At 39.7% G+C, this 26,779-nt stretch overlaps 1 protein-coding gene across 8 annotated transcripts in view; it reads left to right on the top strand.

The window, feature by feature from the left end:
• The first annotated feature begins 1,238 nt into the window (after positions 1-1,238).
• The window catches only part of GABRA2 (gamma-aminobutyric acid type A receptor subunit alpha2), a 75,385-nt gene continuing 49,844 nt past the window's right edge, over positions 1,239-26,779 (top strand). For 2 of the 8 annotated variants that reach the window (XM_024103493.3, XM_065598124.1), the window contains exons 1-3: positions 1,928-2,081; positions 2,763-2,851; positions 5,599-5,714. In XM_024103493.3, coding sequence (XP_023959261.1) covers positions 2,781-2,851; positions 5,599-5,714 — 187 coding nt within the window. In that variant the 5' untranslated portion in view covers positions 1,928-2,081; positions 2,763-2,780. Of the gene's footprint in view, positions 1,511-1,809; positions 2,082-2,762; positions 2,852-5,598; positions 5,715-15,894; positions 15,974-26,779 lie in introns of those variants that run through there. The other 6 variants (XM_065598127.1, XM_024103494.3, XM_005309910.5 and 3 more) reach the window with 6 other exon arrangements.

A 26,779-nucleotide genomic window follows, 5' to 3' on the forward strand; every position in this document is an offset into this window, starting at 1 on the left:
TCTCCAGAAGAGAAGAATGAGGGGGGATTTGATAGCAGTCTTCAAGTACCTGAAGGGGGGTTCCAAAGAGGATGGAGCTCGGCTGTTCTCAGTGGTGGCAGATGACAGAACAAGGAGCAATGGTCTCAAGTTGCAGTGGGGGAGGTCCAGGCTGGATATTAGGAAAAACTATTTCACTAGGAGGGTGGTGAAACACTGGAATGCGTTACCTAGGGAGGTGGTGGAGTCTCCTTCCTTGGAGGTTTTTAAGGCCTGGCTTGACAAAGCCCTGGCTGGGATGATTTAGTTGGGAATTGGTCCTGCTTTGAGCAGGGGGTTGGACTAGATGACCTCTTGAGGTCCCTTCCAACCCTGATATTCTATGATTCTATGATTCTAACAGCAAGTATGCAAGCTGGTTAGAAAGTTGAGGTTTGTTTCCTCAGCTGTCTGAAGCCTGAGCTCCGTTTAAATGACAGACTTTTTCATCTGTCTGAATTTCAATTAGATTGTGCCAATGGACAAGTGGGGAAGAGCATATTAATGATACAGGATGAGACCCATGGTGGGAATTAGATAAGCAGAGAAAACTCAGTAATTGTTTGTTTAGGTTATAGCACATTAAACACTTACTTTGAAAGTGGTGATTAAGAGGTTAAAAAGGCCACTGCATATATTATTTAGCATTTAAGAGATCTCTTCCTTCCCTACTTATTCTTGCATAGACAAAGCTACTGTTTTTTGTGTGTGTCTTTTCAGTATCTTACCACATTTACGTGTTCACGTTTACTCATGCATTGTCATTAGGGGAGGTCGTGTCTCGTGTATGTTTAATATGCTCAGATCATCCTAACTTATGATTCATCAGTCGTGAAGAAAGAAATTAACCACGCAGCTCCTCTCTTTCCCGCTTTGCATTTTCACAAGGGTTGCACTCTAAACACACCTTATAAGCAGCTATGTCTCTCTTTTCCTTTAGACGTCTGCCAGTTTCATCTCAAATTAGATGCATCAACAGAAGAAGGTACCACTTTCGTGCAATCACCCTGTTTGCATTTCATCTTCTGAGATAAAACAGAGACTACTAACAAGGAAGATCAAACACAACCCCATAGAAGAGGGTGGAGGGGGCTTTGCAGCTGAGCTCTACATAACATGCTCTTCAATGCACATGGAGCTGACAAGTGAAAGGCTAAATAAGGAAACAACCCCACCCTCCTCCCCACTCTATTTTGCCTCAGTCGCTCCCGCTGCTGCTGGGCTGGTGCAGCGGCCGCACAAGTCACATTTCAGCTCCTCTCTCCCTCCTCCCCCTTTCAGTGCAAACTTCTTTGAACACGTTGGGCTGGGGTACGAGCTGGTGGCAGGGACGATTGCGGTGGCCTGTCCGGACCGATCAGCAAGAGGGATGCCCGGAGGGGAGCAGCTGCAAGGGAGAATCGGACTCCCACGGGGCTGCTGCTGCCCCGAGAAGCTCGCTGGGGGGAGGAGGCGGCCGCACAGCGGGCCCGTGCTGTGTCCCCAGTCCCCGGTGAGGTCTGCGGCTGCTGCGAAAGAGATGGGGAGGGGGGACAGGGAGGTTGGGCTTTGCTCCTGGGCGCTCCCTGCCACTCCTCGGAAGTGCCCCGCGCTGGGTGGGGTGCCTGGCGCTGCAGGGCAGCGCAGCAAAGCATTCCCTGCGCTCTGTATGTGGGTATGGGAACCCTCGGCAAGCGCCTCCCCTGCCCGAGGTGGTTTGACGGGCGCGCGGGAGCCCCCGCTGCGGCAGCGCGCGGGCTCCCAGTGTTCACGCCGGCCGGCGGAGAGGCAAGCTCTGCGATTCCACTTCCCACTCCTCCGGGGTAGGGGGAGCGCGCGCCAGCTGTGTGCGCGCGCGCGCGCACGCTCTCCTCCTGCCTCCCCTCCCACCCCCAGCAGCTTCGCGCTGCTCCTCCTCGCGCACATAGCACTCCGGAGCGGCTCCTCTTCGCAACGCCGCTGCAGTCTGGCTATTCGGCTCCAAGTTTCCCCATCTTCAACATCCTCCTCTCTGGAGACTAGCGCACGGGGGGACTCCCCCCTCGCCCACCCCTTCTCGGAGCGCCTCCTGCTGCTGCTCCCAGGTAGGGACCCCATCGCCTCTCTTCTTGCGCTGCTGGGCATGCCCCCACCCCCGGAAAGTCTGAGTGTCTTCGGGGGGAGATGGACAAGGGGGGGCTCCAACATTGGCCCCCTCTCTTAGCCTCAGACAAGACAAGCACCCGACGTTGCATTACCTAAGCTCCTTGTATTCTGCAACTTTACACTGCACTGTGGTTGCCCCTTTTTGCTTTTTGATGCGAATCTATGGCCATTATTATTTTTTTAAACGGCTGTCCAACATGTTCAGCGTTTGGCAGCAGCTGCACCGGTTGGTTCACAGTCATGCCATTGAACCTCTGCAAATGGGCATGATGATTATTTTGGGGTGAGAGTGGGTTGCGGAGTATTGTTATGAACCGAGGAATGATTAAGAACCGATTATTTGTTTGGTCTTGTCGGGGCGTTCATATTACAGAAAAAAGAAGCATTTGATGCATTTGCTCACGTGCCACTTTTGATTATGCATTACATGCTTATACAAAGCAGGATCCTTGCAAAAGATGGAGCTATAAGTTGCTAGTAGGGGAAAGTGCAGCAGGAATCCAATATTTTCTCATCTCCATTGAAGTGACATGTATTTTTCCTTTGGTTAAGTTGAAAGCCTTGCTTGGTGGAGACTCACTGTAGCTCTGAGTGGGTTTGTATTTTTCTTGCATGGTTAGGTTTTGCAAAGAGCAGCTATGAAGAGGAAACTAACACTCTACAAGATGCAGTTGGTTCTTCTCGTTTTATTGGTGGGGGTGCCAACAAGGTGAGCACAACGTTTCTTATTGCTGTTCAACAGAAGCGTATTGTGTTTTGATCTGCTCCTAGTCCTATAATGGGTGATAAAAGCTAGCAGGGGGTAATATTTCATAAAAAGTCTTGGTTAGTTGTTTTAATACAATATTTGGCAGAGTCTAGATCAGGTGCAGTGACAGAACGAGTTCTGGGGACAACGTAAAGTTAATTACTTGTCTTAAACAATTTGCTGCAAGGGTGACTTGATGTTTTTAATTCAACCATTTGAAAGACAAAAAATACACCCTTAAATATTTTCTTTGTAACATTCTGAGTTGGTAAGAGATGTATTGGAATCAGTATGTCACTGCCAGTTTACGTCATAAGCTATTCGCATAGAACAACAGTGTAGCCAAAGTAATAGATTGTTGTGAAGTCCAATAGCAAACTACAATTTCTAAAATAATGTTGGCATTTTTGAGTAAGGGCTTGTCTATTTTATTTTTTATTTTTATTTTTTGGTCAACACAACAGACCCCAGAAATGATATTTAAGCTTTAAACCTCTAGGTGGAGATAGCATACAACTTCACAGTCCCATATAATAAAAGAATAGCCTGGTTGATTAATCAATTTTTCATGTTGTTGTTTAGAGATCTCCATTTCGAAAGTGACAACATACCAAAAAGTAATTTTAAACGTAATTAGTTTAGTGTTGCCTACGCTCCGTAAGCATGCAATTAATTGTAATTTGTAACTTGATTTTACTTGTTTCAATTGTGACTGCAGTAGGTTTTCTGGGTAATATGATTTTCAAAATTATAGGGGCCTCATATGGCTGAAAATCCCTTCATTTATTTTGGTCAGGTACAATTACCTGGTGGTTATCTCTCAGTGACCAGAATTACCTAATTTTTAAAAATAGGTCGTCTATCATACTTTGCACCCAAACATGGTGCAGTATTAGTTAAGTCACAATGAGCCAAATCCTGTAGCCCTTACTCACATAAGTAACCCCATTGATATCAAAGAGACAATTTTGATATTAATTAAGGACTTTCATGTGAATAAAATTTGTAGGATTACATCCTAACATGCTATAACTATCTAAACTGGGTTTTTCAATCACATCTTGACTTCAGAAATGATTCTCTTTTTATAAGAGTAATATAAAAGGCAGATATTCATACTATCGAAGTATAGGTGAAGAAAAAACAACAATAGTTTTAATTTCCAAACCGAGCTTTTAATTTTATTTTACATGTAACATCTTGGTGTTTGGTTTGTAAATTAACTGATTATGCTTGATTATAAGGGTAGTATCTTGGAAACCACAGACTGCAATAATTTACATTTAAATACTTCCTCCATGATGTTTAATTGTAGGGTGAAAGGAAAATCCTTTCTTTGTTAATTTTTAGGTGGTTTTGTCATAAATTTAAAGATGTCACCTGATCTCTTTTGCTGTAGATCAGACAAAATGTGTTAATTTTACATAGTACAAATTGTTCAATCAAATTCCTTGATCAACACTGCAGTTGCAGAAGATGAGCATGCACAAAAAAATAAAAAAATTGAACGATAAAAATACCTGCAGATTTTTGAAAAACAGTATAAACTGGTAATGCATCTAACATGCTGTTTTACTGCCCTAATGCTGTACCCTGATATTAAATAAAGATGGTCTGATATCATTTATTTCACATAAATTATGCTTAAAATTTGGTTACACAAGAACATTTCAATATGAAGGCTCTATATAGGAGAAACAACTAAAGTATAAAAAGCCATGGTTTGGGTTTCCACACCCAGGTGATATGTTCAGCACCATTCTTGACTGGACAGCAGAATCATATTTCATTGGATTTATTGCTGTTTTCCAAGAAGAGATGATCAGTGGAGAGAATTAGGTCTCTTTCTTCAACAAGGAAGTCAGATACATTTAGATGGTCCACACACTCTCCTTGATAGGTGAATTTATGGTTTCACTCCAACTTTTATAAGATGTGATTGGATCTGGCAAAACATAGGGAAATACTCTTGTCTTTTGAAAGACAAGAATTGTTTCTAAATACCATTTAAAATCAACTACAGCTCTTGGACTGTTCACAGTTCTCACCCAGCTTGCTTGCTGCTGTCAGCCCCATTGTGCCCACCCACTATGTACTGACATCAGAGGACTCCCTGAGCATGATCAGTGGAGTTTTCCCTTATGTCAGTACTTCTGCTCATGTACGTTATATGGCCATTGGGTGGAGGCATAACCAAAGTATCTGTTCGAGAGATAATGTGTGCAGGGAGTGAGGGAGTAGGCCAACAGCTCCAAGGAGATAGTTCCAACACAAACTAAGGACACCAATCCATGAGTAATGACGCGTGGAAGCATATGGTGTTTTTTTGGGGGGTTCTGTACCCGAACAGCCATATTTTTAATTGAGCTCTTAGGAAGCAATATTTACTGTATTTTAATATGTGCTGAAAATAGAGGTTGTTAGAAAATGAAGTGCTTGACAATTTAAAACTGTATTTCTTAGAATCATATGTTTCCAAACCATTGTTTAATATATAGTGTATGTGTATACACTTACACTACACAGTACATATTTTTCATGTTTCAGAATACTCCTGAATGTACATTTTTATAAGGAAAAGGTGGCATCATTAGGATAATGTAGATGATTAGAGGGCAACAACTGATACATTCAAAGCTAAATGATAACATTAGTTGCATACTAAATGTACATAAACATATATTTTAGTTTGTAAAATGTTGTTTTAGATCAGTGCTGGCTGACTCCCTAGAAGATGAAGCTAAGAATAACATCACCATCTTTACAAGAATACTAGACAGACTTCTGGATGGTTATGATAATCGTCTTAGACCTGGATTAGGAGGTAACAAAACATTAAAACTTGTTTTAAAAAATATATAAAATCAGATTCTATATTGCATAATTTGTTGTTTAAATAAATATATATTTCCCTTAGGAACTTTTCCCCAATGATTTGATTACATACTGCTGCTAAATCGTTTATTAATCCATATTTACTTGTTTGACAAAAATTAATGGAACAATAAAGGTACAATGGAAATAAAATCTCTTAACTAGTAGCAACCATTTATGTTTTTTTAAAAGAAAAAAAGTCTGGTGGTAAGAAAACTGAAATAGGATGTGAAAAAAGTCTTCTTCCATATAATTAGAACTCCTTCGGCATCAGTCGCTTTTACTGTGAGATCTCGAAGGTGCATATAGGTCTGATCATTCCTTTGCACATCCCAAACCCCTCATGAATGTCCATTTTTGCGTGAACAAAGATCCCTTGGAATTGAATGAGTATATGAATACATACATGTATTCACAGAATACTGGTGTCAATGGACACGTGCACGCACACAGTGTTTGTGTAACACTTGTTTCAGGCTAAATTCTCACCCTGTTGAAGTCAATGGGAATAATGTCATTGACTTCATTGGGCCAGGATTTGGCCTTTAAAGATCATGATGCTAGGCACCTTACCCCTATTTCTTATTTTGCTAGTGCCCAAATAATAGAAAGATTGGAGGGAGGAGTCAGGGGTCTGTTGTGTCCTGGTTGTACATGATTTTCAAAATGTCTGTTTATCTTATTTGCATTTTAATTTTAAAACTGTATTCCAATGGAGAAAATTATCCAAGTGGCAAATATAAAGAATTTGTTTTGGCTACAAGTGATGGCACACACTGATACGCCATGGAGCACTAAAGAATGATGAAATGTCTTGCTCTTGATATTTTGTGTTTCTGTCTATTTTTGTTTTGTTTGAAATTTTGGTAGGTACAGTGCTCAAGTGTGAAACTGTTACAACTGGCTAAAGCCATGCATAGTGTGGGCAATGGCAAATTTCCTGAGAACCCACTTCTGTTGCCATTCATTTCTTTGGAATCAGGCCCTTAGCAAGAGCCTGCTTCAGCTCTCCTTGAAATCAGTGGACCGGTAGCTCCCCTGCTGTTCCAGTTTGGAAAGCCTTGGCTAACGTATGACCAGCATAAAGTGGCACAAGCTATGCATAGCTCTCTCATTACACATGAATCTTGACATGGAATCCCTTTTTATTTCCAGTCCTGGCCTCCCTTCAGTAGATATTTGCAAATACATTATTTTATATTTTAAAGGGTTTTATATGTAGATAATTCATAAAATGAGAAGTACAGTACAATAATTGGATTTATGTACATATATAGTGATTGACTGCAAGTAGATACTATTTCTTTGCAGAATTATTGGTCGTTTCGTAAACCATTTTGATGTAGTAAGAACAGACTGCCATACAGATGATATGCAGAAATAACTTGTCAGAAAATTGAATTTAATTTGTAGTTATTTAAAAAAACCTTTTTCTTGCAAAAGTAATGGAAAAATTCTCAGCCTGTTTACAAAGAGGAACGTGCTAAATAATAAAAACTGTCTGCAGTTGCTTTGCATATTGATCTTTAAATTGAGAAAATTGGAATTAAACGTTGAAAGCGTGAATTTAAAGGATGCAAACTCTATTTTTATCTTTCTAATTGATTTTTACATTTTGAAAATAAGTCCATATAAATATCTTTAAAAAGAAAATCCCCAAACCTCCCAGGTAATTAATACATGTTTGGTAAGCATGAAAATAAAGGGATTAACATCTGTTCAGCATTGACATACATGCCATCAACCAATGCAGAACATGTGTGAAATGAAAGTGAGTCATGCATATTGAACCAATAATGATTCATGATATGTGATAATGTTAGTCTGCAAGAATATTGGTAATTTAACAGAACATCAAAAGCCTGGTCCTGGATATAATATATCCTACATAGCCTTTTTAGAGATAGTATGTTATTTCTACAGAATATTACAAAAATTGTATAGTCTTCTCTCTTTCCTTTACTTTCTTATAATGGTTACCTATGGTGAGAATGTGAAAACATTGGTTACTGAAGTTTTCTTTTAAATTGCATGCTTGGTAGATGTTGGTAGGTACTAATTGTGGCTTCATGTAGACTACTGCATTTTAATCTTGCCTGGATGTTAATCTTGGTATATATGTCATTATTTGAGTTACTTGGACTAGATTCTGATCTCAGATAAACAGTTGAGTTGCTTCAGATTCAGCCAGAAGTCATTAGAGCATTTACTTGGGCATAACAGATTAGATTATATTATTACTCTATTTACATTAGTATAACTCAGATCAGAACCATTACTATCAAATGCCTGACATGGATTCCTTTGAAGCCTTTTGAAAGGAAAATCCAATGCACCAGTTAATTGTTTATCTGACACATTTCCAAAAGTGTCACTTAGCTGAATTTTCTCCCCTATACTTAGGGAATTGTGGAGCTTAATAAAAATTAATACCTTCATGCTTAATATCGAAACAGGTAGTGTTAGTTTAGCACTAAATGTTTTAGCTGATTATTGAAAAATAAAATGCAATACAAGGAAACTTTTCTAATAACTGTACGTTCTGTCAAAGGGTTTGTGTAATCTCTAGCTAAGTGAGAGTCTGTTTGTACCCCAGTTCCTAAATTTTGGGATAAGTTCAGAAACTCCTAATATCAAGCCTGTTGAGAAATTAGGTGTGTGTGTATGCTACAGGACTTGATTTTTTTAAAATTATGAGTTCATATGTTTCAGTTCTGAAGTTTATACTATCCAGAGTGCTAAGGCAGCTTTGTGTTGTATTGTTGGTGCAAAACTGTTGTAAAATTAATAGTATTGGTCACTGGAGGCCCATCCTAACAGCAGGAGTCCTCAAGTTGGGTGCACAACCACTGTGGAGACTTATACAGCACCTCCTTGCAGCCAACGAAGAGGGTGCAGCCATGGGCAGTGGGGCAATGCAATGCCTCTTGGGGCCATAGGCAGCAGGAAGAAGTTAAGGCAGCACTCAGGCTATTCTAAACTCATTCCTATGGACCAAGCTGTCATGGAGTAGCCCTAGGTTTGAGCCTGCAGAATGGTGGATTAAAGCCACTTTATACCCTCTCTCCAGTTTTGCCTGACACTCCTTGGTTGCAGCTTCAGAAGTGGGCCAGAGTACCTCTTCTAAAGACTTCACACCTAGGCACTACCACACCTCTAGGCACTACCTAGAAGAGGAATACCTTTTTAAAAGTCAAAGACCTCTTCTAAAGTACAGTATGTGACCTTTTGCATAAAGCATATTCCAGTTACATCATATTCATACTCATAAGCATGAAATGTATGGAGTGCAACGTCACAACAGGATTTATTTGTTTTTTTCACTTGGACTAATTTTAGTCTGGGACAGTTCTATTGACTTTCAGCATAATTAGTGCTGATTTACAAATGGGGGGGGGGGGGTAGCAGAAGATAGCTGCAGATTTTAATTTTAATCTAAGATAGGTGACAGTATAATACATTTGACAACTTCAGTCCTTAAATACAATGTTAACCAAGAATATATATTTAAGTGAAAAGATTAAACTATCCGAAGAAAGTAGAAAATCATTCATAATTAGTATACCAATGACAAGATGGAAGAACTGGAGTGAAGTTGAGAGGGCCGGGAAAGTCTAGAGAGCAGATAACTTTGCTCTCTTGGATAGTCCTTGCCTAGGACTTGGTATTATTGTGAAGAAGCCAGGGCTGCACTGGCAGGTGAAAAGTGGACCAAGCAATGTATTTTGTCCAGCCCCCACACTACCATGGGATCCTATGAAGTGTTGAGTGCCCTTAGTTCCTAGTGAAGTCAATGAGAGTGCTCAGCATCTTTCAGGGGATGCACAATACTTCACAGAATCATTCCCATACTAATCTGGAATACTAAAGGTAGGTGTAACAAGTCAGTAGTGGCACTGGGGGTCCAGTGGCGTTTGCAGAAAGGAATATTAACACCTTGTAAGGTCTTTGGTAGCCTCCTTGAAGAATAAAAACAAAACAACCTCCCCCCAACAACAAACCTTGCCCCTCTGCACATCCCACAGGCCCAAAACAAACACCCTCAAACCTTCCTCTTCACAAGTATCTTTGAGGCAAATTCTTTCTCTCTTCCCCTTTGTAAAGTTTCCTCTCTCCCCTCTTAACAAAACTCAGTCTTTTCCCAAAACTCCACATCATCTGCTATCCTTCCAGGAAAATATCCCTCTCTCTCCCTCACGCAAAATCCCAGCATTTGCTCCACTTCATCTGAAAACTCCCATCGTTTCCCAACGCTGGTCAGCCCCTCCCCGCCAACTCCATCTTTGACTTTGACCCTCATTGTAATCTCTCGCTGTCCTGAACATCAATTCCGTTGTTGCCTTTGCCTCTTCCCATATACCATCTCTCATACACTGCATTCTATTCTGTTCTATTCTATATATTTTCTTATACTACACTAATTACTCTAGTGTATGAGTGCCTTCCAGTAATGTGCTAAGCAACGTGACTAACATCTGTCATGTGTTTGTTCTCTCAGCCTCCCCCCAGGGGGAAGAAGCATATGCAGTGGAGTTCCTTGTTGTGGTAGGTTTTAGGGTGTTTGTGTTTGTGGGTTTTTTTGTTTGTTTGTTAGATTTCATTAGATCAATCAATCTGTCATGGGATTGAGTAAGCAGAAAAATCTCAGGGAGGCTTTCTGGCTGGACATGAGACGACGGGTTCTACCCTACCCCCAGAACAGCCTAGGCACTCATCTTCCATTCATGCTAGTATAATGCTCTTAGTACTAGTGGTGGTCTATGGCAGATCTGGTGCTTCTGGCAAAGCTCCTGATTGCATACCAGTGATGCTGTCTAAGAGGAATGCCATCATTTCATCACCCTCTTTACCAAACTATCCCCTCCCAACACTGAACTACCGCACTCAATATTTACAGCTAGTAGGGTGTGGGGTGGATGTAGTTTGATAATAGGGTGTGTGCAGAAGGCCAGTTTAAGTGTCAGTTATGTTGTGTGTAGTAACTTTAAATGTTTCGCAACAACATTTTGTGTGTTATATATAATCAATTACAATAACTACTATGGTAGCACTCAAAGATCCCAATCAGGAGCACAGATGAAGAGACAGTTCATCATATTATTGGCACACCCATACAGATGGTTTGTTAAATCGTTCATTTAGGTCTATAAATGATGCTAAGTGATTAGGCACAACAGAGGGACTGAAAAGGAGATACCATACATTGGTCAATGGATTAAACAAGTGACAAATTAAGGATGATAGTATTTTCAAAAACCCAGCTCAAAACTTCAAAATGAAACACTTAACATAATCAGTTGGATCATGATGGTCTATGCAGTTTTTTTCATTCTGACATTAATGGATTCGAATGATGAGTCAGTCTCAAAAGTAGCTATGGAAGATATATTAGTTAAGCTGCTGTGTTGTTTTGTAATTCACTAACCTATTAAATCAGAACAACAGACAACGAATCTGAATTAAAACAGTAAATCATCTAATTGTTTTTAATTATAAGAATTGGAGAGCTTTAATATGTCAAGATAAATCCTGCAGGTAATATCTTTTATTGGACCAACTTCTGGTGAAAGAGACAAGCTTTGAAGCTTACTCAGAGTGCTTCAGGTTTCTGAAAAAGATCTCTGCAAGTTCGTAAGCTTCTCTCTTTCACCAGTAGAAGTTGGTGCAATAGAAGTTGGTGCAATAAAAGAAATTGCTTCACCCACCTTGTCTTCTAATTTCCTGGGACAAACATGGCTATAGCAACACTGCAAAGATAAATCCCCACATGCATTTTTTTTAAATGACATCTTTTCAGGCTGATACACAAATGGAGTTAATCACCAGGGAAAGGAAAGTTTTATTTACTCCCCAAAATATTTGCTTTTATATTTCAAAATCTATCAGAGCCAGGTTTCTAAAAATTTGTATTTGTTGGTATGGCCTGATCCCGATAACTTTACTCTCATGCATGTGGTTCCATTAATGCTTTGCAGAAGAGAGCTCTTGAATATAAATTCTGCTCTTGCATGCCATATGTTTCAGACACTTACATACTTAAAGCAGGTATTTTAGTAAAATATGCCCCAAATCAGCATTCTGTTATTTAGATGATTATGTGCAATTTGGGACACAAAATATTCTAGGAAAGATATTCTCTATTCTCTGGACCAAATTCTATCGTTGGCTACACATGTGCAATTTCTGTTGAAGTTAAAGAGAGTTATGTGCATATGTCAGAGGTCTGAATTTGGCACTTCTTTAGGAAAACTGAGGTGTGCCTTATAGTCACTCAAGTCAATCTGTGATATGTAAAAATGCTAAGTAAAAGTGTTTATATATTTATTAATCTCATAAATATATGACTAGTGGAAAAAAAATCATTGCATACCAAATTTCAGACACTTCACCTTTGAAAATCATTATATTCTTGTACATATATTCAAAATTTTTCACACACTGTTATCTAAGTGTAATTTAGTTAAAAAAGCATAAATACGTGTGTATATAAAATATAACAAATCACATCTCATAGCATGTCTGAGACCCATAACTAAAATCAGAAATATCAGATGTAGAACTAAAATACCAAATAGCATAGGTATGTAAACATAATATATTTTAATTGAATATATTATTTCTACATATATTCTCTTTTTTATACAGATTATTTTTCGCATTGAAATATACAAAGGCAGTGTACACATAAAGGGCCTATTCACACAGGTAGTTGTGTGGTTTCCATGGAACTACTATCATGAGTAGAACAATGTGTGTTCCAAAGATGTTTTTGGTTTCAGTTTGAATTTAAAAAAAAAAAATTGCACCCGCCTAGATCAGTTTTCTTTCACAAAGATGTGGGAGAAAAACAATATATCTTGTGATCAAATGACTGCCTTGTCATTTAGAAATTCCTAATCTCCTTCTTGGGTCTCTGTATAGAGGAAAAGCAAGATAAACTGTAAAATAGGAGAAGTTGTAGAAATGTTGTGATAGGGTAATTATATAATACCCTATCACAAAATTTTAAGAAAGGTGACCCTAGTCTGTTAACTTGTCAGGTCTACATAGGACTTCTGTCAATATTTCATGCTCTTTTTGACCTGTATAATGCTCTTCTCTTCAGCTGCATAACGACGGTCTGAGAACTTCACTGTTTTACAGAATGACTTCTCGGAAATAGATAATTATTTTTATGGATGAGCTGCATATCCTGAATTATTTGTATTGGTCATTCTCGTGTTGCTGAGTGTCTCATCCAACAGAGGCAATCGGCTCTCAACACATCCATTGCTCTTGCACCCATCCTCTGTTGCCGTGAGATGATAGATTCCTTAGACCACTTTTTGCCAGGAGATAGAGTGGTTAGACCTACATCCATTTCCACCCCCTCTGGTATCAGAGCCTTTCAGCAGAGCTGGAGACAGTTGGGGGGAGGGGGAGGAGTCTGGATTTTTCTTTAAGATTCCAGAGACAGGCTGAAAAGTCTGTGGTTCTTCCACAGCATCCACCACATGTTCTAGATGTTTCCTCCTGACTGACAGTTTAATGGCCAATATAGATACCCTTTTATCCTCACTATTTGTGGGTCATTAAGGTTCCTTCACAATTTGCAGGGTCACTGACTGAAGGATTAGACATCTCTGGGTGAAACACAAGTAAGTGGCTGTAATGGGGAGTAAATGACAGTGAAAAAGGAGAGGGTGGATTCACTGTTGTCTTGATAATAGCCCTATATCAGGCTGAGGACATACCATGCTATTTTCACTCATATCCTTACCAGTGTCCACATGGTTGATAAAGTGCAGAATGATGAGCTTCTTGCTGCTGGGTCTTTTTATTTGGGCTTGGTTCTGTGTCACAAGGTACCTTTTGTGGACAAAAGGGAAAATATTACTACTGGAAAAGTTTTTAAAGAAGAAAAGGAGGGAAATATAATAGTCTGTGATATTGGACTACAGAGCATCACATCATTAACTATCTCTTCTGTTCTGTGTAAGGTTTTAAAGCTGTCACTGAGTGTAGCATACTTCATTCCCACTCCTTCATTCCTTTGTTGATCATAGGACAATCAAAGAGAAAATTTTGTTGGTTACTAAATAATTGGTTATCCTATACTTATAAAACAAGATTTTGTGTTCTGTTAGTGCACACAATGTGCTAGGTGCTTTCCATATACATATGAAGGCATGATCCCTGCACCAAAGAGCTCCCAAGCTAAGAAAAGAAGAACAGGAGTACTTGTGGCACCTTAGAGAAGAAGTGGGCTGTAGTCCACGAAAGCTTATGCTCTAATAAATTTGTTAGTCTCTAAGGTGCCACAAGTACTCCTGTTCTTCTTTTTGCGGATACAGACTAACACGGCTGTTACTCTGAAACAAGCTAAGAAACTGGATCATATTAATTCAAAGTGATGGACTCATATTACACATTTGTTAGAGAACCTTTTGAAGAACAATTAAACTTTGTGCTTTCTATGTGCAAAAGCTTCATGGTTAAATGTTAAGGGTGAGATCTTCACCTCGCTCCCCATTCCAGCCTGTTTACACCACATAAAAGTGCTGAAACAGTATAAAGGAGCCCCAAAAGCCCCATATCTGGCCAGCGGAGGATTCCTGTGCTGCAGAAACGGTGAAAGACTGCCATAAGGCTGCCTCCTGAGGACCCACCTTGCCCCATTACGGGGGGCATGCTGAAGGTGGGAGAAGTGTCAAGGGCCAGGATTCCAGGCAGCCCATAAGATAGCCTGAGGATGCTGTAACTTGGACGCAGGCTTGTGCTGTGATGCTTACAGGGGCAGCACAGAATCTCTCCCTAAATCTTTGCTGTTCTTTTTATTTTTAAGTTTTAACTATGAATGTGTATTAATGGAGAAATAACTGAAAGCGGTAACTTACATATGAATGACATATTCAACTTTAGTTACAAAAAAGATGTACAGTTACCCAAAAGTCCAAATTCTGATTTCTGGCTTCTTGATAATGATTTTTTCCATTTGAATTAAGTCAAAAACTAAATATTCTTAACATTTTTTTAAATTTTAATATGGACCCAGTCCCGAACCCCTTGCTTTGTTAAATCTATTATTTGGCAAGAAGCTCGATCCCTTCTCCCACCCCTTAGATTTCTGAGGAAATCCTGATGAATGAGGTGTGTCAGGATCAAGAGAAGGCAGGCCTGAGTCTGCTTTGACCTGTGCTAGGATACAGCCCCGGGGATCAGGGAAGTGTAAAGGTTACTTAATTGCTCTGGTCCATCTGAGGATCTGAGCTGTTAACTTTAGTAGGAGTTTTGCTGGAGCGAAGAGTTCAGGATTTGGCCCTTAAAAAAGCTACTGTAAAACACAAATAATACAAACCAAACAAACTAAACCCAAGTCTATACAAAATTCAGCAAGGACACTGCAAATCTCCCTGCATTGAAGTAGTTCCCAGTTAAGGTTTAGCTACCCAGTGAACTATATATAAACAAGGAGATACGAGGTGAAATCTTGGTCCCATTGAAATAAATAGGAGCTTTAGTAGAGTCAGGATTTCATCTATAATACGTACAAAAATGAGTAATAAGTAGGGCTGTCAAATGATTTTAAAAAATCACAGTTACTCATGAGATTAAAAAAAGTCATGATTGTCATTTTAATCAGACTGTTAAACAATAGAATACCAATTTAAATGTATTAGAAAAATATCCAAAAATATTTATACCTTTTCAAATACATTGATTTCAGTTACAACACAATACAAAGTGTACAGTGCTCACTTTATATTATTTTTTATTACAAATATTTGCATTGTAAAAAAGATAAACAAAAGAAATAGTATTTTTCAATTCACCTCATACAAGTACTTTGATCCATGGGCTTGTAGCCATCCTGAAACTCTGTAAGTGTACTCTGTCGTGGTTGCCAGCATTCATTTGCTGACAGTGGGTTACCTTTAGCACAAGAACTGGAGGCAAAAGCATGAAGTGGCACTGCAGACTTGAAATGCTTTGATGGTATTGGAACTCAGCCTTGCAATAGCTACTGATAACCTTTTTTTTTTATCCAGAGAACCATCCAGAAGTTTTTTAAAAATAAACTTCCCATTCAGAAGACCTGAACTTTTGCTTCTTTCCTCCATTAACTTTTTCCTGATATTTAATCACTCCAGATCATGAGAAAAATCAGTAGAACTGTGCCAATGTCCGCCAAGCGATGAAGTACAGTAAGTGAAGAGGGTCAAAACAGAGGTGTGTGTGATTAACTCTTGTTAAAAAATGCGGTAATTTGTTTTGTGTTAATCGCTTGCTTTAACTGTGATTGACAGCCCTAATACTAAAACTTCTAATTCTTGTAGGAGAGAGAATATCAAATAGATTCCAGACCCAGAAATATAGTTACTAACATATTAACAACAGTTGGCTCGCTACAAATGGCTTATGCTAACTTTTTTTGCAAGTGTATTTATTAGAATACTCTGGCTCAAGATTAACTTCCTGTGCTTACTAGTTCTTTCACCTACCATGAAATAGGAACTGCTGTCAGGTTGATAAATAGATTCAAAGGATCTCTAGTTTTGTTGGGGCTTCTCTAATTGCTCTGCCTCAGCATCCTCTGCTGAAATTCTCCTTTGTAATTTCTTACAACATTTCTGATTAAAATAAAACAAATATTTTTGAGCCTCCTATTGCAGCAGTACATTGTCAGTGCCCCACTGACACAAAAGCTATACTTAATGAAGACACTTAGCTTTTCTACCCTGGTATCAGTAGCTTCTGTATTTAAAATACTGAGCTAAGAATGGAAAATAAAGGTGTGTGTGCATTTTTAATCCACCCATCACTATAATAAAATAGTCTGTCTGAAAGGACCATAGTCTCCATCATTTGCAATACTTTCATAAGTGATTGTTCTCACTTTGTCTCCAGGAGAGACTGTGTCGGCCGTTCTAAAGATGTTTTATTCATGGAAGGCTTGTGCAGAAACATAAAGGCAGAAAGACTTGGGCTCATGCTGACCTCTGGTGACATATGAGGGCTTGTCACAGAGCAAGCATGGCCTTTGGCTTCCCAGAGTTTCATCCTGGACTCCATCAACTGCAACAGCCCAGTTGATTGTATATCACAGAAAGGTGGGGGGGAGAAAAGGTTGTTCTCTAAGGGCCTCATTCAAAGCCCATTGATGGAGTCTTTTCCACTGATACCAATAGGCTTTGGATTGCCCTTCACTGCACAGTTAACCTGGGCAATGGACACTTAGGTCTGAACACCTGGGTTAGCCTAGTCCAAGTGTGAACAGCCACATTGCAAAGCCATACCCAAGTTACTCTGTCCTACCTGGAGGTGTACTCACCATGTGTGTCACTAGGACTTCTGGGGGCATAACCCATGGTTCTTTGTGCTGCAGTAAAATGAGTCACTCTGATTCTTTCCCAGTGAATTGTGGGAGACCTTGGCTGTCATTCTGGGCATGTGGGGCAAAATGTGGGAAGGGCTATCAGCACTTGGGTGATTTAGTCTGTGTCTTCATTGCAAAGTAGGTGGCTTACCCATCTAAGTGAAAGTAGCACCTGGGCTCTAGCACATACCCCCAGTTGTGCCAGCTAGCCTGGGTTGAAAGCACCACTAAATTTTGGTGAGAGGGTCTTGTGTGGGGATGGGAGGGAGATTAGGTGCAACAGCTGAGTGAGAGACCAGATTAAGTCTGCAGGGAAGACATATCCTAAGAGAGCCAGGCCGCAATCTATTGATGGATTTGAAAGAGAAATATCAGGAGCTTGAAGCCAATCTGGAATTGGATAGGGAGCAAGTGCAGAGTACCAATGCTGGTATGATGTGCGTTTGTCAGCCTGTTATCTTGTAGGCAGCCCACTGCATATTGGACTAGTCAAAGCTTCTGTTTGAAATTCAGATCATATTCCTTCAGTCCAGTCTGGAGGTGAAGAAGATTTGGTCTGCACCTGAAAGGAAGAGGCATTAGGCTTATGAAGATGGGGAAAACACATTTCTGGGTACTGCTTCTGTTTGGAGGGCTAATTGTACTGATGAGTCCAGAAGAATTTTGAGACTGTGCATCCTTAAGTCCAGTAATAATTAAGGAGGAACATGCAAACAGCACACTTTCCCTGAGATATATTCCACAGTCAGGTGAAGAAACAGGCACCCACAGCCCTTCAGAAAGATAAGGAAAGCAATGTCTGATGGGACAATTTCATTACTTTGTAGCAAAATGTTATGCTTATTTAAATACCTTTTAAAGATGATATTGCTTCTTTGGAGGGAGGGGGAAGTGATTGGTGGAAACAGAAGCAGACTGTGTCCTGAGGTGCAAAGATCCAAATTTGCTGATCAGGGAACACTACATCCTTGCACAGGCCACTGAGATGTTAAACCAGGAATGTGCTCAAAGAGATACTGCTGCAGAGACTGACAAGGGTGCTCCTGACTAGCAAACAAATTAAGGTTGCCAAACTCAAGCATTTAAAAAAAATCAGATAAGCCTTTTGCATATTAATTTCTAAACTGAAATGCTGACTTGGTGTGTTTCCAGTGTATAAACCACTTTGTCCTGCATGTGTATTATGGTACCATTCCAACTACCCCTGAAAAGAGTAGGAGGAAAACACCCCAGGATGGCAATGACAGGCAAGGTGGGTGAGGTAAAATCTTTTATTGGACCAACTTCTGTTGGGGAGGGGGACAAGCTTCAGAGCTTACACAGAGCTCTCCTTTGGATCCGGGAACTATACTCTGAGTGTCACAGCTAAATACTATCTGTTCCACCGTGTATTTAGCTGTGACATTGAGTATGTTTCCCACACCTGAAGAGTGGTGTGCTCGAAAACTTGTCTGTCTCACCAACAGAAGTTGGTCCAATAAAATATATTACCTCACCCACCTTGCACCTCTAATATTCTGAGACAGACTACTGCATATCAGGATGGGAATGGATATTTTGTTTCCTTTTTTTGCCAGTCAAACAGCAATGATTCAAACTGGCCCATGTCAATCCCTCCCCACCTCTCTCTCACCAGAAACTTCTATCCTTCCACCCCCAGACTCACCCCAGAACATTCTCTCATATTTTGGACAATGATGCAAGCCCTTGGGCTTTCCAGCCCTTTTTAGCATTCCATCATGCCCACCCTATTGATCTAAACATGGTAATAGCCCCATTAATAACTTGGACCTTGTTATTATGTGCAAGCTCTTTGGATTCTGGGGGAAGCTATAATGGCTCAATGGATGAGGCTGAATGCCAAAAGGTTTGCTTTTTAGTTTGGTTGACATAGTTTTGGCTCACTGTCAAACACCTTTTTTGACACTTGATAACTAAGCTTTACCTCAGTCTTGTGACAGTGTCAGTACAATCAGACATTTTAGAGCCAAACTCTAATCTCCTTTCAGCTTCCAATTTTAAATCTCCAGTACACTTTTTTTACATAACCTCAGACTGAAAAGAAACAAGCAGAACAGGACCCAACTCAATAGTTAGCTTTATGTTCTTTAGTTATCATTTTAGAGCAAGATTTTTTATATATATAACTGGATATTGCCTGTTTTGGGGTGGGGGGGGGTGGTTTGTTTGGTTTTTGCAGCATGTGGGTGGGTAAGATGCCTGGATTTTATGATGAATTTGTGAGGAGTGTTTTATCTTCCTTTTAACGAATCCATTTCTGTTTTAGTCAAAGGCTAGCTTTATGGAGAGAGAATTAGTTTTATCTTCAAGTCATAGAATCACAGAAGTGTAGGGCTGAATGGGACCTCAAGAGGTCATCTTGTCCAGTCCCTGCACTCAAGGCAGGACTAAGTATTACCGGCACAATCCTTGACAGTGTATGTCTAACCTGTTCTTAAACATCTCTAATGACCCAGATTCCACAACCTCCCTAGGCAATTTATTCCAGTGCTTAACTATCCTGACAGTTAGGAAGTTTTTCCTAATGTCCACCCTAAACCACCCTTGCTGCAATTTAAGCCCATTGCTTCTTGTCCTATCCTCAGAGGTTAGCAAGAACTGTTTTTCTTCCTCCTCCTTGTAATCTTTTATGTACTTGAAAACTGTTCCCATAGTCTTCTCTTCTGCAGATTAAATAAACTCATTCTTTTCAATCTTCCCTCATGGGTCATGTTTTCTAGACCTTTATCATTTTTGTTGCTCTTCTCTGGACTTTCTCCAATTTATCCACATCTTTCTTGAAATGTGGCACCTGGTATTGGACAAAATACTCCAGTTGAGGCCTTATCAGCACCGAGTAGAGCAGAAGAATTACTTCTGGTGTCTTGCTTACAACACGTCTGCTAATTCATTCCAGAATAAATTTGTTGGTTTTTTTGCAACAGTGTTAACTCATATTTAGTTTGTGATCCAATGTGACTTGCATTTGTCCTTATTGACTTTCATCCTATTTACTTCAGACCATTTCTCCAGTTTGTCCAGATCACTTTGAATTTGAATCCTATTCTCCAAAGCACTTGCAACCCCTCCCAGCTTGATATCATCCACAAACTTTATAAGTGTACTCTCTATGCCATTATCTAAATCCTTGATGAAGATATTGAATAGAACCCGACCCAGAATTGATCCCTGCAGGACCCCACTCAATATGCCCTTTTAGCTTGATTATGAATCACTGATAACTACTCTCTGGAAATGGTTTTTCAGACAGTTATGCACCCACCTTACTGTAGCTCCATCTAGGCTGTATTTCCCTACTTTGTTTATGACCTGCAGCACAAGGAAGTGCCTCAGGGTAGCTGGTCCATATGGGTAGATGAGGCTCAGCACCCCTGGATTAGAGCAAGTTAGTCCAATCCAGCCAACATAAAGGGCTGCTAGTAGTTATATTTCCCAATGTTTATGAGGTCATGCAAGACAGTATAAAAAGCCTTATTAAAGTAAAAATATACCACATCTACCACTTACCTTCCCCACCCCCATCCACAATGTTTGTTACCCTGTCAAAGAGAGCTATTAGGTTAGTTTGACATGATTTGTTCTTGACAAATCTGTGCTGACTGTTACTTGTCACCTTATTATCTTCTAAGTGTTTGCAAATTGATTGCTTAATTATGTACTCCATTATCTTTCTGGGTACTGAAGTTTAGCTGATTGGTCTGTAATTCCCCAGGTTGTCCTTATTCCACTTTTTATAGATTGGCCCTATATTTGCCCTTTCCCAATTCGCTGGAATCTCTATAGTCTTCCATGACTTTTCGAAGATGATCGCTAATGGCTCAGATATCTCCTCAGTCAGTTCCGTGAGTATTCTAGAATGCATTTCATCAGGTCCTGGCCACTTGAAGACATCTAACTTGTCTAAGTAATTTTTTTACTTGGTCTTTCCCTATTTTAGCCTCAGATCCGACCTCATTTTCACTGGTGTTCACTATATTAGACGTCCAATTGCTATCAAACTTTGGTGAAAACTGAAACAAAAAAGTTGTTTAGCACTTCTGCCATTTCCGCATTTTCTGTTGTTGTTTCGTCTCCCGCTCCCCCTCCCCCAATTAAGTAACGGGCCCACCCTGTCTTTTGATCTTCCTCTTGCTTCTAATGTGTTTGTAAAATATTTTCTTGTTAGCTTTATGTCTCTAGCTAGTTTAATCTCATTTTATGCCTTGGTCTTTCTAATTTTGTCCTACATGTTTGTGGTGTTGGTTTATATTAATCCTTTATAAATTTGACCTAGTTTCCACTTTTTGTAGGACTCTCTCTTTTGAATTTCAAATATTAAAGATCTCCTGGTTAAGCCAAGGTGGTCTCTTTTCATGCTTCCTATCTTTCCTATGCAGTGGGATAGTTTGCTCTTGTGCCCTATATCCTTCCCATGTTTGCCTCCCAAGTAACTTATTCACTTGTTTATTATGCATCTCTCATCAGTTTCCCCATTAGTTAATACAAAAAATCAGTGTACTTCATTGTGCATATCTTAAGTACTTTTATGGCCTCCATCATCTGGGCAACTGAGTCTTTAATGTGTTTATCCTCACAACATCCATGTGAGGTTGGCAACTGCTGTTACAGCTGGGAATAGAGGCACAGAGACCCAAGGTGATTCAGGAAGTCTGTGGCAGAACGATGAATTGCACACACATCTCCTGAGTCTCAAACTAGTGACCTAACCACTGGACCAGCTATAAGTTAAGTTTATTTCATTACAGTAAATAGGATTGCAAAGTATATCTCTGTGATGGTAAACAAGAACAAAATAGAAAAGTTTAAGTGAAGAGTCTCTGTTTATGTCAACGTTTGTCATAGATTCATCGATCCATAGATACCAAGGCCAGAAGGCACCATCTAACCTGACCTCCTGTATAACACAGGCTGTAAAACTTCTCCATAATAATTCCTAGAGAAGATCTTTTAGAAAAAAAAACATCCAATCTTAAATTTAAAAATTGCTAGTGATGGAGAATCCACCATGACCCTTAGTAAAATGTTCCAATGGTTAATTACCCTCACTGATAACAATGTATGCCTTATTTCCACTTAGAATTTGTCTAGCTTCAACTTCCAGCCATTGTCTTGTGTTATAACCTTGTCTCCTTGACTGAAAAGCCCATTATCAAATATTTATTCCCCATGTAGGTATTTACACACAGTAATCAAGCCACCCTTTAATCTTCTCTTTGCTAAGATAAATTGTCACATGGCGGATTCCCAGGGTTGGGACAAGAATCCTACGTCCCAGCCACATACCTCTGCACAAACACCAACCCTGCCCCTAGAAGGGTCAGAGTAACCCCCTGGAATAAGCACCACACTTAACAATAGAACAACAGCATTATCAATCCCATGCAAAGCCAGGAGTAGACTCAGGTCAGGATCTCTAGTTCTTGTTAGTAGTGTGTCATTCCCTCGGATGTGTCAGTCTAGGTCTCCAGCCCAGTTAGTGGTGGCGCAATGAATTTATACTTAAAGACTCTCTATGAACTGGATGAGTTGCCTTGGGATGTGACCTGAGGCTCTTTGTTGTATTTTGACATGGAAGCCCTTACAGAACTATCATATTTCAGCATCATACAAAGGGAAGCCTGTTTAAAAAATGATGTCAGACTGCTGTCCCAGTCTGGGTCTCTTCCCTCCTTGCTGATTGGGGAGTGTTGTTGGAATTCCCCAAGGGAAAACTCAGTGGAAGTGGATCATGACAAGGTTAAGGGGTGACTAGATCACCATTTAAGTACCTACAAGGGGAACAAATATTTGATAATGGGTTCAATCTAGCAGAATAAAGTATAACACACTCCAGTGGCTGGAAGTTGGAGCTAGACAAATTCAAACTGGAAATAAGGCGCAAATTTTTAATAGTGAGGATAATTAACCATTGGAACAATTTATTAAGCGTCATGGTGAATTCTCTATCGCTAGCAATTTTAAAATCAAGACTGGGTGTTTTTCTCAAATTTATGCTCTAGGTCCGGAATTATTTTAGGGAGGTTCTATGGCCTGTATTATAAAGGAGGTCAGACTAGATGATCACAATGATTCTTTCTGGAATCTATAAAACTGTAGGTGCTACTGTATAGAAATAGATAATAATAATATAATGCAGATTCATTGGTTTTCTGGATTCCAACACCTTCCCGGTCTGCATCACTGGAAATTTGTGGTCTAGGACTAGTTCTTCATATGCCATTTCATCAGTCTTTTCTCATCTTCCTGTTCTTCTTCTCATTCACTCCTCACTGTGTGTGTGTGTGTGTGTGTGTGTGTGTGTGTGTGTGTACACACACAAATATATGCTTCAGCAACTGGTCTTAAGGAATCTCCATCTTGGCTGGTTACTTGTAACATAGCTATCTCTGTCTTTATCTCGTTGGTGTTAGGTGCCATCTTCTGTTCAAATATCTAACTTAGCTTCTTTCTTTAGGTTTTTACATAAGGCTGAAATTGTAATATGATATTGCCATTCACTAATAGATTTTATTATGTCATATCCCATCCGTTCCTTCTGAGTTATCCTTTTGATTGCATAACTTGATATGCGTACACTTCAGGAGGTATAAAGAACAATTTATAATTTTTTGTCTCAATCTTATTCCCATTGAAGTCAATGTGCATTTTGCTGCTGACTTCAGTGGAAGTGGGATCAGACCCTTCCTACTTCTGTTCCAAAGAAACAGTGAAATTGATTTACCTCACACTTTTGCCAGGTTTATACCAGTGTAACTTCATTGACTTCAATAAGAGTATCTCCTGATTTACTCTGGTGTGAGATTAGAATCAGGCATGATAGTTGCTTTATCATGGCATCGGTTTTGAAGCTGTAATATGGCCATCATAGAATATCCGTGTTGGAAGGGACCTCAGGATGTCATCTAGTCCAACCCCCTGCTCAAAGCAGGACCAATCCCCAACTAAATCATCCCAGCCAGGACTTTGTCAAGCCTGACCTTAAAAATCTCTAAGGAGATTCCACCACCTCCCTAGGTAACCCATTCCAGTGCTTCACCACCCTCCTAGTGAAAAAGTTTTTCCTAATATCCAGCCTGGACCTCCCCCACTGCAACTTGAGACCATTACTCCTTGATCTATCATCTGGTACCACTGAGAACAGTCTAGATCTATCCTCTTTGGAACCCCCTTTTCAGGTAGTTGAAAGCAGCTATCAAATCCCACCTCGTTCTTCTCTTCTGCAGAGTAAACAATCCCAGTTCCCTAAGCCTCTCCTCATAAGTCGTGTACTCCAGCCCCCTAATCATTTTTGTTGCCAAGTAGCTTTGTTCTGTGGTTACCTTTTTGGAACTAGCAGTACCATTTACATAGCTTTTTGTTAAACACTGCTATGATGGGGTAGACAGGAGTGATTAAATAGAGTCTAGTCAAGTAGACAGAATATGTACGGATACTTTCACATATAGATCCCATTAAGAAATCTTCTTGAAAACAGATCAAGGGAAGGCAGATGAGGTATTGCAGTTAGGAGTGGGGAAAATGAATCTGTTTCCTCTTCTCCTAAAACACAGTTTCAGTTTACAAGCTGAAATCCCTATGTACATCCTTACTTAAGTACCCATAAGTGGTTCAAAAGTGTTTTATTATAACTGATGACAGTGGGTAACAGTAGAAAAAGCTGAATAATTGGACAGATACAGCTGTTCTTAAATCACTGAAGCAAAATATACATTGAAATATTTACATTCCCTTTCCTTCCTCCACTCCTGGAGCTCCCAATTATCCAACCCCCAGCCCTAAAGTGTCTTCTGCTGGCACTTTCAGCTATACTAACAAGCTTGTCAGCTAAGGAGAGAATGTTGAGTTGGAATACTGATGGATTAAGGCTCTGGCTGTTTTACTTGTGCAGCTCCTGGATTGTATTATGAATCACAATTTCAGTGTCTTTGGGCAAAATTGCCAAGCGTATCTGTGGAGACCATATTACAATGTCAGAACAATGTCAATTCTAGTTAAATAATACATTTTAATCAAAAATAATTAAAATAACATCAGGGTTTTGACAGCTTTTCCACCCAAGCTTGGAAATCCTGTTTTAAGGCTCCCACAGCACTTTAAATTTGACCCTCTTTTTCATTTTATGTTGACATAATTAATAAACAGTGCTTCATTTTCACTTTTTTTATGCCATAATAGCTCTTCAATCAAATTACAACATTGCGGCATTCTCCAGGGTACTATTTATTGCACATACAAAATAATCTTTATACGATAGAAAAATTGTTGCATGCTGTGCATTAGAATTATGTGTTTGAATATTTTAGATGCCCTGTCCTGTTAAGAAAAATTTGGGTATTTAGCTTTATTAAAACAATATATTTTTCTAAAGGCCACAGATTATTCATAGATCCTCCCAACACAGCCAGTCCGAGCTTGGCTTTGGGGTGCGTGTAAAACCATGGCATAGATTCTTTCATTTTGGGGGGGAAGATACCAGATCAATTTCATAGATGAAGGGTGCAGTCCTATTCTGGCTGTCGTTGATGGCACTAAGGCCACTGCAGATTTCCTGCCAACTACTTTCAGCTGAGTCAGCTCTTCTGCTTACCAGCCAGACTGCATGACTTGAGGCCACAAGGAGGGCCAGCTCAGGAAAATGAGGTGGTATGGTCAAGTTGACTAAGCAAGGGCCTAATCCCAATGCTGACACAGACCCCCTCTTTGACCTTTGTCCTGTTACGCACACACAGGTCAACATTTTCAAACTTGGCCCTGGTACAGTTTAGATCAGCCTAAGTGCTGTTCTGAATTGCATCTGGCTGACATAAAGTTCTAGCAGCTGAGAATCACTGTAGTGCTTGTCTCTTTCTTCCAGCCACATCCTTGGCCTGCTCTTAGGTTGGGGACTCTAAAGGCGGTAATTTAGGGACAGCTAGAGGAATCTCCAGATAGTTACGACAGCTTTTCAGCCATTCAGTGTTGCCTCTTTGATATTCCTCAACACTGTGTGTTCACTTTCTATTTTTCAATAGGGGGACCAGGAGTTTAACCCTACTGGTGTGTTTATATTCTTAGAATTTGGGACTGAATTGCTTGCATTGAGATGTAAAATTGAAGCCAAGTTCGAGGACTGTATGCATTATAGTTTACTGTATGCAAAACTGGTAATGAAATTGCAGTTTGTATTATATATTGTATTATTTGACAAATAATGTATAACAATATAAAGATCTATTGTAAGATATAACAGGACAATGTTGAGGTCCCTATCATAGCTCTACTTTTTTTGGTTTAGATTCAAATCTGTTATATTGGAGTAACTCCCAAGTGACTCCTTTGCCTGCAGTGGTATTACTCCAAATTATAACAGGGTAACTGAGATTAGATCTGGCTTCCTGCCTTTTGAAAGCTTGATTGTCAGTAATGCATTAACACCTTTTTTGCATAGAATAATAATTAGGGTTGTGAGTTTTTGGAATAGTGCAAGCCAACTTTCACAGTTACTCTCTATAGCACTGTTTGGTGCCCTGGAGAGAGAGAGATTCTGTCTTGTCACTTTTAATTTCCTCTCAGCCTGTAACAGGTGCCCATTTGGAGATAATTATCCTCGTTTTCAGATTTTTCTGACAGACAGTATTCAGTCTCTGTATTTTTGAACC

Source organism: Chrysemys picta, chromosome 5 (assembly GCF_011386835.1).
Source record: "Chrysemys picta bellii isolate R12L10 chromosome 5, ASM1138683v2, whole genome shotgun sequence".
Lineage (NCBI taxonomy): Eukaryota > Metazoa > Chordata > Testudines > Emydidae > Chrysemys > Chrysemys picta.